The sequence below is a fragment of the Carcharodon carcharias genome, assembly GCF_017639515.1.
Source record: "Carcharodon carcharias isolate sCarCar2 chromosome 39 unlocalized genomic scaffold, sCarCar2.pri SUPER_39_unloc_7, whole genome shotgun sequence".
Lineage (NCBI taxonomy): Eukaryota > Metazoa > Chordata > Chondrichthyes > Lamniformes > Lamnidae > Carcharodon > Carcharodon carcharias.
The window spans coordinates 432,981-447,980 of NW_024470846.1; the positions used below are offsets into that span (position 1 = coordinate 432,981).

General features: G+C 47.2%; 1 protein-coding gene across 2 annotated transcripts in view; it reads right to left on the reverse strand.

The window, feature by feature from the left end:
* LOC121274991 (Fc receptor-like protein 2) overlaps positions 1 to 15,000 on the reverse strand; it is an 81,925-nt gene that overhangs the window by 34,891 nt on the left and 32,034 nt on the right. Inside the window, exon 2 of one of the 2 annotated variants that reach the window (XM_041182384.1) lies at positions 507 to 536. The exons of the other annotated variant lie outside the window; for it this stretch is intronic. Within the exon in view, the coding sequence (XP_041038318.1) occupies positions 507 to 536 (30 nt within the window). The remainder of the gene's footprint in view (positions 1 to 506; positions 537 to 15,000) is intronic. 2 annotated transcript variants of the gene reach the window in all.

A 15,000-nucleotide genomic window follows, 5' to 3' on the forward strand; every position in this document is an offset into this window, starting at 1 on the left:
TCCCTCCTTCCCAGTGGCAGGTCCCACCACACCAGAACAGACAGGGTCCCTCTGTCTGGGTCCGCAGCCTGTGGGCTGGTCCCCGACTCCGGGAGTGGACGTTGAGCTCCTAAACATGGCCAGTCAGGATTGGGGTTGGTTTGCGAAGCCTCCCCAAGTGGAAGACCTGAAGCTAGCGGGAGAGCCTCCTGGTCTGGAAGGCTTTGGAGAGACATTGCAGCCTCCCCAGCTTCACCATCCAGGGCACCGAGGAGCAGGGGGAAATCCGTGTGATCACACCGCAACTCGGGTTCCTTGGGGAGGTGGGGAGAAGCTCACTTGACTGTGCCTCCCCCCTCCACCTCCCCACCCTCGTAAACCCACCCCCCCCCACCCCTCCCCCATGTGGGGTGGGGTTGTCCTCGGGCAGAGGTCCGACAGAGCGGTCACGCTGGTGGGTCACTGCTGTCCTCTAGCTGCCTAATCGGCTGTTAAAAGAGCCACGACGCGTTTTCAATCCCACTCACCTCGCGCTGTCACCCGAAGCATCGCTGCCACTGGAACAAAACAGGAAATACAAACATTTACCATTCATTCGTTCGTAGAAAGCCGACGCTGGCAAAAGGAAGGATAAAAATCGCTGAAGCTAAACTCGATTCATCAATCTTTCTTAAATCGCTGCTCTGAAATACAGCTTTCCACTGAAACATTCAATGATCTTGAATGGCAAATAAAGCAGTTCAATTCCCACTGCTGACCATTTCTTTCATCTCTTCCTCTGTGTTAACTGTATTATAACAGGTTCTCTAGTCCAACAACAGGCAGTTGGCAGTGGTTTGTGTGTGTGTTAGAGAGAAAGAGAGAAAGAGAGAGTCAGTGGGCGTGTGTGTGTGTGAGAGAGAGAGAGAGAGAATGACAGTAGTTATATGCGAGTGTGTGTTTGTGTGTGTGTCTATGTGTGTGTTTGTGTGTGTGTCAGCTTGTATGTGTGTGTGTCAGCTTGTGTGTGTGTGTGTGTGTGTGTGTATGTGTGTGTGTGTGTACGTGTTTGTGTGTGTATGTGTGTGTTTGTGTGTGTGTCAGCTTGTATGTGTGTGTGTGTGTGTGTGTATGTGTGTGTGTGTGTACGTGTTTGTGTGTGTATGTGTGTGTTTGTGTGTGTGTCAGCTTGTATGTGTGTGTGTGTGTGTGTGTACGTGTGTGTGTCAGCTTGTGTGTGTGTATATGCGTGTGTGTGTTTGTGTGTGTCAGCTTGTGTTTGTGTGCGTGTCAGCTTGTATGTGTACATGTGTGTGTCAGATTGTGTGTGTATGTGTGTGTGTCAGCTTGTGTGTGTGTGCATGTGTGTGTGTGTGTCAGCTTGTGTATGTGTGTGTATGTGTATGTGTCAGCTTGTGTGTTTGTATGGGTGTATGTGTATGTATGTGTGTGTGTCAGCTTGTGTGTGTGTGTGTGTATGTGTGTGTCAGCTCATGTGTTTGTATGTGTGTGTGTGTATGTGTGTGTGTCAGCTTATGTGTGTGTATGTGTGTGTGTGTATGTGTATGTGTGTATGTGTATGTGTGTGTGTCAGCTTGTGTGTGTGTATGTGTGTGTGTGTGTGTGCGTACGTGTTTGTGTATCAGCTTGCGTGTGTGTATGTGTGTATGTCAGCTTGTGTGTGTGTGTGTGTGTATGTGTGTGTGTCAGCTTGTGTGTTTGTATGTGTGTGTGTATGTGTGTGTGTCAGCTTGTGTGTGTGTGTATGTATGTGTGTGTGTCAGCTTGTGTGTGTGTGTATGTGTGTGTGTGCGTATGTGTGTGTGTGTGTCAGCTTGCGTGTGTATGTGTGTGTGTGCATATGTGTGTGTGTGTCAGCTTGTGTGTGTGTATGTGTGTGTGTGTATATGTGTGTGTGTGTATGTGTGTGTGTGTATATGTGTGTGTGTGTGTGTGTGTGTGTGTGTGTGTGTGTGCGTGTCAGCTTGTATGTGTGTGTCTGTCATGAAGCTATTAATGTATATACTACTACTGGGAAATATTTTTGTTTTAAAACAGAAGTTTAGTCTATGGGTGTGTCTTAATTGGATTAAAGCCAGGTAGTCACAGAGTCACAGAGGTCTACAGCACAGAAAAAGGCCCTTCGGCCCATCGAGTCAGCGCCGGTCGAACATGTACCTAACTATTCTAATCCCATTTTCCATCACTAGGCCCATAGCCTTGTATGCCCATAGCATCGCAAGTGCACATCCAAATACTTCTTCAATGTTCTGAGGGTTTCCACCTCTACCATCCTTTCAGACAGTGATTTCCAGATTCCCACCACCCTCTGGGTGAAAATAATTCTTCCTCACATCCCCTCTAAACCTCCTGCCCCTTACCTTAAATCTATACCCCCTGGTAACTGATCCTTCCACCAAGGGGACAAGTTCCTTCCGGTCTACCCTATCTATGCCCCTCATAATTTAATACACCTCAGTCATGTCCCCCCTTAATCTCCTCTGCTCCAGGGAAAATAACCCCAGTCTATCCAATCTCTCCTCATAACTAAAACTCTCCAGCTCATGCAACATCCTGGTAAATCTCCGCTGCACTCTCTCTAGTGCAATCACATCCTTCCTATAATGCAGATTCCAGAACTGCAGGGAGCACTCTAGCTATGGCCTAACCAGCGTTTTATACAGTTTAGGATAACCTCCCTGCTCTTATGTTCTATGCCTCGGCTAATAAAGGCAAGTGTCCCATATGCCTTCTTAACCAGCTTATCTACCTGTCCCGCTACCTTAAACTAGTATAGCAGGGGGCTGGGAACCAGAGCAATAGGTCAGCAGGTGAAATAAATGACTGGGAACTAGTAAATATGGCCAGTTGGACTAAGAGGAAGGGCAGGCAGGGAGAAACTACTGAACACAGTGGGATTGTGGGTCTGAAATGCATTTGTTTCAATGCGAGAAGTATAACAGGCAAGGCAGATGAGCTTAGAGCTTGGATTAGTACTTGGGACTATGACGTTATTGCTATTACAGAGACTTGATTGAAGGATGGACAGGATTGTCAGATAAACGTTCCAGGATTTAGATGTTTCAGGCAGGATAGAGAGGGATGTAGAAGAGGTGGGGGAGTTGCACTGCGGGTTAAGGGGAATATCACAGCTGTACGACAGGAGGACACCTCGGTGGGCTCATACAGCGAGGCAATATGGGTAGAGCTCCGGAATAGGAAGGGTGCAGTCACAATGTTGGGGGTTTACTATAGGTCTCCCAGTTGCAGGTGGGAGATTGAGGAACAGTTATGTAGGCAGATTTTGGAAAGATGTAAAACCAAAGGGTTGTTGTGGTGGGTGATTTTGACTTTCCCCATATTGACTGGGAATCACTTAGTGCTAGGGGTTTGGATGGTGCAGAATTTGTAAGGTGCATCCAGGAGGGCTTCCTGAGATGATATGTAGATAGTCCAACTAGGGAAGGGACAATACTGGACCAGGTATTAGGGAATGAACCCGGCCAGGTGGTCGAAGTTTCAGTTGGGGAGCATTTGGGGAAAAGTGACCATAATTCAGTTAGTTTCAAGGTACTGGTGGATAAGGATAACTGGAGTCCTCGGGTTAAGGTGCTTAATTGGGGGAAGGCTATTTATAACAATATTAGGCAGGAACTGAGGAAGCTAGACAGGAGGCGGATGTTTGAGGGCAAATCAACAACTGACATGTGGGGGGCTTTCAAACGTCAGTTGATAAGAATTCAGGACTGGCATGTTCCTGCTAGGATGAAGGATAAGTATGGCAAGTTTCAGGAACCTTGGAAAACGAAGGATATTGTGAGATTAGTCAAAAAGAAAAGGGAATCATTCGTAAGGGCTAGAAGGCTGGGAACAGATGAAGCCCGTGGAGAATATAAAGAGAGTAGGAAGAAACTTAAACAAGGAGTCATGAAAAGTCACTGGCAACCAGGATTAAAGAAAATCCCAAGGCCTTATATACATATGTAAAAAGCAAGAGGGTAGCCAGGGAAAGTGTAGGCCCACTCAGGGACAGAGGTGGGAATCTGTGTGTGGAGCCAGAAGAAATGGGAGAGATACTAAATGGATACTTCTCATCAATATGCACCAAAGAGAAGGACTTAGCGGTCGATTTGTCTAGGGAAGAGTGTGTAGATAACCTGGATCATACTGAGATCAAAAAAGAGGAAGTGTTAGACGTCTTGAAGAATATTAAGGTGGATAAGTCCCCAGGGCCAGATGGGATCTACCCCAGAGTACTGAGGGAGGCAAGGGAGGAGATTGCTGGGGCCTTGACAGAAATCTTTGTATCCTCACTGGCTACAGGTGAGGTCCCAGAGGACTGGAGAATGGCCAGTGTTGTTCCATTGTTTAAGAAGGGTAGCAGGGATAATCCAGGAAATTACAGGCCGGTGAGCCTTACGTCAGTGGTAGGGAAATTATTGGAGAAGATTCTTCGTGACAGGATTTACTACCGTTTGGAAGCAAATGGGCGTATTAGTGAGAGGCAGCACGGTTTTGTGAAGGGGAGGTCGTGTCTCACTAACTTGAACAAGTTTTTTGAGGAAGTGACAAAGGTGATCGACAATGGAATGTAGTGGATGTTATATACATGGATTTCAGTAAGGCCTTTGACAAGGTCCCTCATGGCAGACTGGTACAGAAGGTAAAGTCGCACGGGATTAGAGGTGAGCTGGCAAGATGAATACAGAATTGGCTTGGTCATAGAAGACAGAGGGTAGCAGTGGAAGGGTGCTTTTCTGAATGGAGAGCTGTGACTAGTGGAGTTCCACAGGGATCAGTGCTGGGACTTTTGCTGTTGGTAGTATACATAAATGATTTGGAGGAAAATGTAACTGGGCTAATTAGTAAGTTTGCAGACGACACTAAGGTTGGAGGAGTTGCAGATAGTGAAGAGGATTGTCAAAGTATACAACAGGATATAGATCAGTTGGAGACTTGGGCGGAGAAATGGTAGATGGAGTCTAATCCGGACAAAGGCGAGGTAATGCATTTTGGAAGGTCTAATACAGGCAGGAATTATACAGTAAATGGCAGAACCCTTTAGCTCATTGACGGGCAGAGGGATCTAGGTGTACAGGTCCACAGGTCACTGAAAGTGGCAACGCAGGTGGATAAGGTAGTCAGGAAGGCATATGACATGCTTACCTTCATCGGCAGGGGGTATTGAGTATAAAAGCTGGGAAGTCATGCTGCAGCTGTATAGAACCTTGGTTAGGCCACACTTGGAATATTGTGTGCAATTCTGGTCGCCACATTACCAGAAGGATAGGGAGGCATTGGAGAGGGTGCAGAGGAGGTTTACCAGGATGCTGCCTGGTCTGGAGGTTATTAGCTATGAGGAGAGGTTGGAGAAACTCGGGTTGTTCTCACTAGAGTGACGGAGATTGAGGGGCGACTTGATAGAAGTTTACAAAATTATGAGTGGCATGGACAGAGTAGATAGTCAGAAGCTTTTCCCCAGGGTGGAAGAGTCAATGACTAGGGGACATAGATTTAAGGTGAGAGGAGAAAACTATAGAGGAGATGTGCGGGGCAGGTTTTTTACACAGAGGGTAGTGAGTGTCTGGAATTCGCTGCCAGAGCAGGTGGTGGAAGCAGGTACGATAGTGGTGTCTAAGAGGCAGCTTGACAACTACACGAATAGGATGGGAATAGAGGGATACGGACCCCGGAAGTGAAAAATGTTTTAGCTGATGGGCAATATGATCGGCGCAGGCTTGGAGGGCCGAAGGGTCTGTTCCTGTGCTGTACTTTTCTTTGTCCTTAAGGGACAGGTGGACACACACTAAGGTCCCTCTGATCCTCGGTACTTCCCAGGGTCCTACCATTCATTGTGTATTCCCGTGCCTTGTTTGTCCTGCCCAAGTGCATCACCTCACACTTATCCGGATTAAATTCCATTTGCCACTGGTCAGCCCATCTGACCAGCCCATCTATATCCTCCTGTAATCTAAGGCTAACCTCCTCACTGTTCACCACCCCACCAATTTCCGTGTCATCTGCGAACTTACTGATCAACCCTCCTACATTCAAGTTTCAATTGTTTATATATACCACAAACAGCAAAGGACCCAATATGATCCCTGTGGAACCTGACTGGATACAAGCATCCAGTCACAAAAACACCTCTCAACCATCACCTTCTGCTTCCTGCCACTCAGCCAATTCTGGATCCGTTTTGCCAAATTGCCTTGGAGCCCATGGGCTCTTACCTTTGTTATCAGTCTCCCATGTGGGACCTTATCAAAAGCCTTGCTGAAGTCCAAGTGGACTACATCAAATGTATTACCCTCAATTACACACCTGGTCACTTCTTCGACAAATTCAATCAAATTGGTGAGACATGACCTCCCCTTAACAAAACCATGCTGACTGTCCTTGATTAATCCCTGCCCTTCCAAGTATAGATTAATTCTGTCCCTCAGAATTGCTTCCAATAGTTTCCCCACCACTGGGGTTAAACTGACTGGCCTGTAGTTCCCTGGTTTATCCCTTCGTCCCTTCTTGAATAACAGTACCAGATTGGCTGTCCTCCAGTCCTCTGGCACCTCTCCTGTGGCCAGACAGGTATTGAAAATTATTGCCAGCGCCCCTGCTATCTCCTCCCTTGCCTCGCTCAACAGCTTGGGATACATTTCATCCAGGCCTGGAGACTTATCCACTTTTAATACTGTCAGACCACCGAGAAACTCCTCCCTCCCTCAGCTAATTTCTTTAATTATATCACAGTCCTTCTGCCTGATTTACATACCCACGCCGTCCCTCTCACTTGTGAACACCGACACAAAGTATTCATTTGGAACCCTACCTACGTCTGGGTGCTTTGATGCGTACTAATTTTGAGATATAGGAGAATTACAGTACATTTACATATTTTGACTAGAGCATTCTATAAGTGAGGTGAAATCTGGCACCTAGCTAGCAGAGACCAAGCAATATGTTTATATTACTAATAAAACTGATGGTATGAAACGGGTTTTATTGTTTGAAGAAGCTGGTGATATAAAAAGAATTTACATTCAATTGGCTGTGCTAGGTATCACTTCAGCAGTCTTGTGTGTGCAGGGAAGAGGCATTGTAAGATCAAAAGCAGCTGTAAGTCTCCAACTGGCTTCACAGGAACCAAAGTGAAAGAAAAACCTCACTTTGAAATCGTAAGGTGAAAACACTTTGCCTGGTGTCTGGTTAAGTCAATGGGTTGTTGTTGTCTTAACGGAGATTAGTTTGGGAACTTGTTCAAAGTTATGATAGTAGTGATTTGTAACCATGTGTGTATATATTTAACCTGTGTAAATTAATCAAATGTTTCATTTAGCTTAATATAAAACTTCTTGAGAACTGGTAGTCTGATTCCTGAATTTAGAGTTGCACCTCAGACATAACACTTAAAACTATAGGTTATGACAGTTGTTAAAATTGGGATTTTTAAATATCTCATCTTTACCAACTGCATTGGTCATAGCAGTGTATATGTGCGTGAGTGAGTGTGTGTGTGTGTGTGTGTGTGAGAGAGAGATAAGGAGAGAGAGAGAGGAGCTTAGGTTTAATGGCCAAATTATCCCTAGATAATTTGTTGAAAAGTTAAGCCTTGAAGACAAGATTTAACTATTCCAACAAAATGCTACAAATAATAGAGCAAGGCTAATTGGACTTGTGTGATCAGTTGAAATTGTGCATATTATTTATGTAGGCTGCAAAAGCTGTGAGCTTATACATTATGTATAAGAGTATTCTGAGTTATATTCAAGAGGAAGTAAGAAATGAAACTATTCGAGTTGCAGTTTGATCAGATGATTGGATAGAATAACTATTTCCTTCCATTTAGAGGAACAAAATTGAATGCTTACATTCAAATGGGCTTCACTCGTTAACATTACCCCACTTGCAATGCATGTGCAGGAGAGAAAGTGTATTTGTGTATGTGTGTGTGTGTACAACACTCCACTTGCAATGTATGTTCAGGAGAGAAAGTGTATTTGTGTGTTTATGTGTGTGTGTGTGTGTGCAATACTCCGCTTGTAATGTATGTGCAGTGGAGAAAGTGTATTTTTGTGTGTGTGTGTGCAATACTCCACTTGCAATGTATGTGCAGTAAAGTGTATTTGTGTGTGTGTGTGTGTGTGTGTGTGTGTGTGCAATACTCCACTTGCAATGTATGTTCAGGAGAGAAAGTGTATTTGTGTGTGTGTGTGTGTGTGCAATACTCCGCTTGCAATGTATGTGCAGTGGAGAAAGTGTATTTGTGTGTGTGTGTGTGTGTGTGTGTGTGTGTGCAATACTACGCTTGCAATGTATGTGCAGTGGAGAAAGCGTAATTGTCTGTGTGTGTGTGTGTGTACAATACTTCACTTGCAATGTATGTGCAGGAGAGAAAGTGTATGTGTGTGTGTGTGTGTGTGTGTGTGCGTGTGTGTAACACCCCACTTGCAATGGATGTGCACCGGAGAAAGTGTATTAAAAACAAAAAAACAACAAAAAAAAACTGCGGATGCTGGAAATCCAAAACAAAAACAGAATTACCTGGAAAAACTCAGCAGGTCTGGCAGCATTGGCGGAGAAGAAAAGAGGTGACGTTTCGAGTCCTCATGACCCTTCGACAGAACTTGAGTGAGTCCAAGAAAGCATATTTCAACTCTTTCTTGGACTCACTCAAGTTCTGTCATGAGGATTCGACACGTCAACTCTTTTCTTCTTCGGAGAAAGTGTATTTCTCTGTGTTTATTTTTCTTAAATCAATGGGAATTGAAGGTGTCTCTTTCCTAAACTGAAAATGTTGGGTTCCTGTGTCAGGTACCAGTCATTCTCCTGTCAGCGCTCCCTGACCTGTTGGGTGCCGTGGCTGGAAATGTATTGAGCGGCTCTCTCTGACAGGTAGAAATAGTGGTGAGGTACTCGGGGGGAAATCTCGGAGACTGGGAGCAGAGATTGCGGGACGTGCTGAACTGAAGTGACCTGTAAACGGTGTGGAGGCGTGACAGGGTGAGTTCTGTAAGGGTTGGAGTCCTGTGGAGGTGGGCGTGGCAACGAGAAACAGTTAAACAGATAAATAAATAAACAATGATTCGGAAGGGGGGGATGGCTAAAATTAAAGCGGCCTAATTAAATCGATTGCTAATGCGTCGGAAAAAATGTGCATATCTAATAGATTAGGGCAAGGGGATATTAGACGAAACACCCCTACAATGTAGGTTGGGTTTCCAAGACAGTGGAGGCTCAAGACTGAAGATCTCAGCCAATGGACAAGGAGGAGAAGGAGGCCATTCAACCCCTCGAGCCTGTTCTGCCATTTAATAAGATCGTGGCTGATCTGACCCTGACCTGAAATCTGCATCCCCCCTCTCCCCCCGATAACCTATCACCACGCCCCCCTCCACCCCTTGCTCACCAGGAATCTATCCACATCTGCCGGAACAATATCCAAAGAGTCTCCCTCCAACTCCTTTCCAGGAAGAAACTTCCAAAGACTCACTCTGAGAGAATAAATCTCACCTCGTCCCTGCTTTAAATGGGTGACCCCCTTATTTTTAAACAGTGACCCCACCACCCCGCCCCCCACCCCCATCGTTCGAGATTCTCCCCCAAGAGGAAACATGCTCTCCATGTCCACCCTGTCCAAGACCCCTCAGGGATCTGAAACGTTTTGATCAAGTGGCGCGTGTTCCATGTCAGTCAAAGGGGTGCGTGTTCTAAGCTGCAAAGCTACCGAGATCTTGGGAGGAGATGTGACGTGATTGGCTGGCCTGTAGGCTTGGCAGGGGTGTTCAGTGCAGAAGCTCTCCCCCCCACTCCCCACTCCCCGCAAGTACTGGGGCACCCTCAAAGCTGTCTTACGCTCGGAGCATCGACGAGGGTGACACCACCTCAAGGGAATGCGATGGGGGACAAATCCACGCTACCATGGAGGAACGATAGGAGTACACGAGCACCACCAACGCCTGGGCACTCCGAGAATTGTCTCGGCAATCGAAATTCTTAGTCTTGGGCCTTCACAGAACCACACAGTGCAGAAGAGGCCCTTTGGCCCATCCGGTCTGCATTGCTGTCCTGGCAAAGGACAAATACACACACACAAGACAGGTAGTATTGAGGAGGCGGGGAGGCTGCAGAAGGATTTGGACAGGTTAGGAGAATGGGCAAAGAAGTGGCAGATGGAATACAACGTGGGCAAGTGTGAGGTCATGCACTTTGGTAGGAAGGATAGAGGCACAGACTATTTTCTAAATGGGGAGAGAATTCAGAAATCTGGAGTGCAAAGGGACTTGGGAGTCCTAGTCCAGGATTCTCTTAAGGTTAACTTGCAGGTTGAGTTGGTAGTTAGGAAGGCAAATGCAATGTTGGCATTTATTGCGAGAGGACTAGAATATAAAAGCAGGGATGTGCTGCTGAGGCTTTAAAAGGCTCTGGTCAGACCACATTTAGAATATTGTGAGCAATTTTGGGCCCCGTATCTCAGGAAGGATGTTCTGGCCCTGGAGAGGGTCCAGAGGAGGTTCACGAGAACGATCCCAGGAATGAAAGGATTAACATATGAGGAACCTTTGAGGACTCTGGGTCTATACTCGATGGAGTTTCGAAGGATGAGGGGGGATCTGATTGAAACTTACAGAATACTGAAAGGCCTGGATAGAGTGGACATGAGGAAGATGTTTCCATTAGTAGGAGAGACTAGGACCTGAGGGCACAGCCTCAGAGTAAAGGGAAGACCTTTTAGAACAGAGATGAGGAGAAACGTCTTTAGCCAGAGAGCGGTGAATCTATGGAATTCATTGCCACAGAAGGCTGTGGAGGCCAGGTCATTGAGTGTATTTAAGACCGAGATAGATAGGTTCTTGATTGGTGAGGGGGTCAAAGGTTACGGGGAGAAGGCGGGAGAATGGGGTTGAGAAACTTATCAGCCATGATTGAATGGAGGAACAGACTCGATGGGCCAAATGGCCTCATTTCTGCTCCTATGTCTTATGGCCTCAAAACAAAATATTTGTCTGGAAGGCTACAATGGAAATACTCATTGGTGGGGTGGGGGGGTGGGGGGTTCATTCGAATGGTTTGAAAAGGGTTACCCAACTGAATTGGGATCAGGAGGCAAACAAATGCAGAATTTTACACCTTCATGGGCTGGGTCAGTCATCGATTACCCCATCCCTAATTGCCTATTTCAGTGGGTATTCAAGAGTCAACTACATGGCTGGTGGGTCTAGAGACCCCCATGTAGGGCCAGACCAGCTCAGGATGATCAGGTTCCCAACCTTGGTTCCATGGTCATGGGTAGAGTTTTAATTAGAGGGTTTCCCTTTTTGTTTAACATGGGGGCGGGGGGGTTACAAAACACCACCGGCTGCCCCGCTGGGGGTGTTGGAACCCAGGAACACCCCTACTGCACCCTCGCCACACCACCCACCCCACACACCCCACTCCAGCAAGGTGTGAGGGCCTCCAAAGAGGAAGAAGGCTCTGGTGTAGACCTAGTTATACCATCACTGAGAAGGGAGTGAGGGCAGCCAAGACAGGGACTCCCTGGACGCCTCACTACAAGGCAGCCTAAATTTATCACGAGTGCAACTTCGGGATTCAGCAGAGAGCCGAGCCGCGAATGGTTTTTTATTCAAGAGGAAACTCAAGAAGGCAAGCGCGATCGACAAGTGAAAAGAGAAGTTGGGAGCGCTATGTCAGCAGGATTGGGAGTAGTCAGAGAGCAAGACTCTGAGGCTGACCTGCTAAAGCTATATTTCACCGCCCACCCCCCACCCCCCACCACCCCTCAATAAAAGATGAAACGTTTCGGTCCACAGAGCTGGGGACCTCAAGGGGAGGTTAGAGGGTTGGCAGCAACCCCCCTTCCCTTCCCTGTCGAGAGGGAGCTCACCACCCACTTCACACAGAAGCGAGGGAAATCACTGTGATATTTCCAGCTAGGGCTTATTGTAGAGCGGCCGCTGAGAGAGAGAGAAACAAATCAGGGTCACAACCTATCGACCCCCACCCCACCCCCCCACCTAAAAAGGCGACAACGGGGTCAGAGGGGAGAGAGAGCATGGTGAAAAACAAGACACTGTAAAGGGTTGGAGTGAGGGTGGTGAGAATACACCTGTAACTCACAGGCTGCTCAACCTTACATTGGGGGGTTGGGGGTAGGAGGGTTTCAAAGAGATTAGTCCAGGACCAATTAGATTGTCACCCGGTCCGAGGGGGAGGTTTTCTCATGAGTTTTAATCAGTATAGTTCCTTGGTGCAGCTATGGGGAGAGGTAATGAGGACCGTGTGGTTACTGATATAGAGCTACAGAGTCAGTTATGCCATAGAAGGAGGCTATTCTTCCCATCGAGGCAATGCTGGCTCTCCCCGCAGAACAATCCAGTCACCACCGACGCACAGTAGCAGCAGCGTGTGTACCATCTACAAGATGCACTGCAGCAACTCACCAAGGCACCTTCGACAGCACCTTCCAAACCCACGACCACTACCATCTAGAAGGACAAGGGCAGCAGATAGGTGGGAACACCACCATCTGGAAGTTCCCCTCCAAGTCACTCACCATCCTGACTTGGAAATATATCGGCCATTCCTTCACTGTCGCTGGGTCAAAATCCTGGAACTCCCTCCCTAACAGCACTGTGGGTGTACCTACACCACAGGGACAAAATCCTGGAACTCCCTCCCTAACAGCGCCGTGGGTGTACCTACACCACAGGAGTTCAAGAAGGCAGCTCACCACCTCCTACTCAAGGGGCAATTAGGGATGGGCAATAAATGCTGGGCCCAGCCAGCGACCCCCACATCCCGTGAGTGAATTTTCTAGAAGTGGCACTACCCGTGGTGCTCTCTTGCAGTGCCCGTTCAAGTTCCTTCTGGATTCATTCTCTGCTTTCACTCCCGCCCCGTGGGCAGTGTATTCCTGGTCTTGACCCCTCACTGCATCAAGATGTTCCTCCTCTTACCAGCCCCACCTCCCCACCCCAGCAACTCTTCCTCCAAACCTACAACCCACCCCCTCCGCCTCCCGAGCCCCTGGTAAGATGGGCTGTACTAGCAACAGATCCTCTTTACCTGCCTCGTCCAAACTTGTCACAATTGTGTGCCCCTCGATCAGGTCTCGGGTCCATCTCCTGGTGGGGACCATCCCAGCTTTTCCAAACCAAACCTGGAACTGAAATCTCCCCCCTTCCCTCGAACCATCATTGCGCAGCTTCTCCAGACACCACCAACCCCGCCCCCCACCACCCCCCACCCCACGCATCCACCCTGAGGTGGGGTAACCGGAAATGGCTGATGCTCAATGTATTGACCATCACAGGAAGCACTGACCATCAGGAGGGGTTTGATAACAGCCTGAGCTATGGAGATTTCAGCAGATGAGTACCTGCCTCCCAGCGCTGAGGGAGCAGAGCTGACCTGACAAGTGATAGCGGTTAAAGGGAAAGCAGAGTCCAAAGTGGGTGGGAAGTATACAGCAGTGAACTTCTGTAACTGCACCAAACAACCAGCAGCCACACCTCCACCCCCTCCAAAAAACCCCCAGCACACTGCCCCAAACCCCCAGGGATCAGTGTTGGAACTATTGGCAGGATAGAGAGAGAGAGAGAGGCAGAGAGAGAGAGGCAGATAGAGATAGAAAGATAGAGAGACAGAGACACAGAGAGAGAGAGAGACAGAGAGAGAGAGAGACAAAGAGACAGATGGAGAGAGAGAGACAGAGAGAGATGGAGAGAGAGAGACTGATAGAGATAGAGAGAGAGAGACAAAGAGACAGATGGAGAGACAGAGACAGAGGCAGATGGAGAGAGAGAGATAGATAGAGATAGAGAGAGAGACAAAGAGACAGATGGAGAGACAGAGACAGAGACAGATAGAGAGAGAGATAAAGAGACAGACTGAGATAGAGAGAGAGACAAAGAGACAGATGGAGAGACAGAGACAGAGACAGATAGAGAGATAGAGAGAGAGACAAATAGAGAGAGAAATAAAGAGACAGCTAGAGATAGAGAGAGAGACAGAGAGACACTTGGAGAGACAGATAGAGAGAGAGAGACAGATAGAGATAGAGAGACAAAGAGACAGATGGAGACAGAGACAGAGACAGGTAGAGAGAGACAGCTAGAGATAGAGAGAGAGACAGAGAGACACTTGGAGAGACAGAGATAGAGAGAGATAGAGATAGAGAGAGAGACAAAGAGACAGATGAAGAGACAGAGACAGATAGAGAGACAAAGAGACAGATGGAGAGACAGAGACAGATAAAGATAGAGAGAGAGAGACAGACAGAGAGACAGATAGAGAGATAGAGAGAGAGACAGAAAGAGAGAGATAAAGAGACAGCTAGAGATAGAGAGAGAGACAGAGAGACACTTGGAGAGACAGAGATAGAGAGAGAGAGAGAGATAGAGATAGAGAGAGAGACAAAGAGACAGATGGAGACAGAGACAGAGACAGATAGAGAGAGACAGCTAGAGATAGAGAGAGAAACAGAGAGACACTTGGAGAGACAGAGATAGAGAGAGAGAGAGATAGAGATAGAGAGAGAGACAAAGAGACAGATGGAGAGACAGAGACAGATAGAGAGACAAAGAGACAGATGGAGAGACAGAGACAGATAAGGATAGAGAGAGAGAGACAAAGAGACAGATGGAGAGACAGAGATAGAGAGAGAGAGAGATAGAGAGAGAGAGAGAGACAGCTAGAGATAGAGAGAGAGACAAAGAGACAGATGGAAAGACAGAGTCAGAGAAAGAGACAGATAGAGAGATACAGATAGAGAGAGACAGATAGAGACATAGAGAGAAAGAGAGACAGGTCGAGAGGTGGAATGACATTGTGATAGAGAGATAGATAGATAGATAGATAGATAGATAGACAAATGCATATACAGATAGATATACAGATAGAGTGACAGATAGAGATCTAGTAGACAGACAGACAGACAGAGACACAGACAAACGGATAGATGGTGAGTGTGCAGTGAGAGCCTTCAGGAGCAGGTGTGGTGCTGGTGAGGTGGAAAGGTGTGAGGTGGATGTAATTTAATAG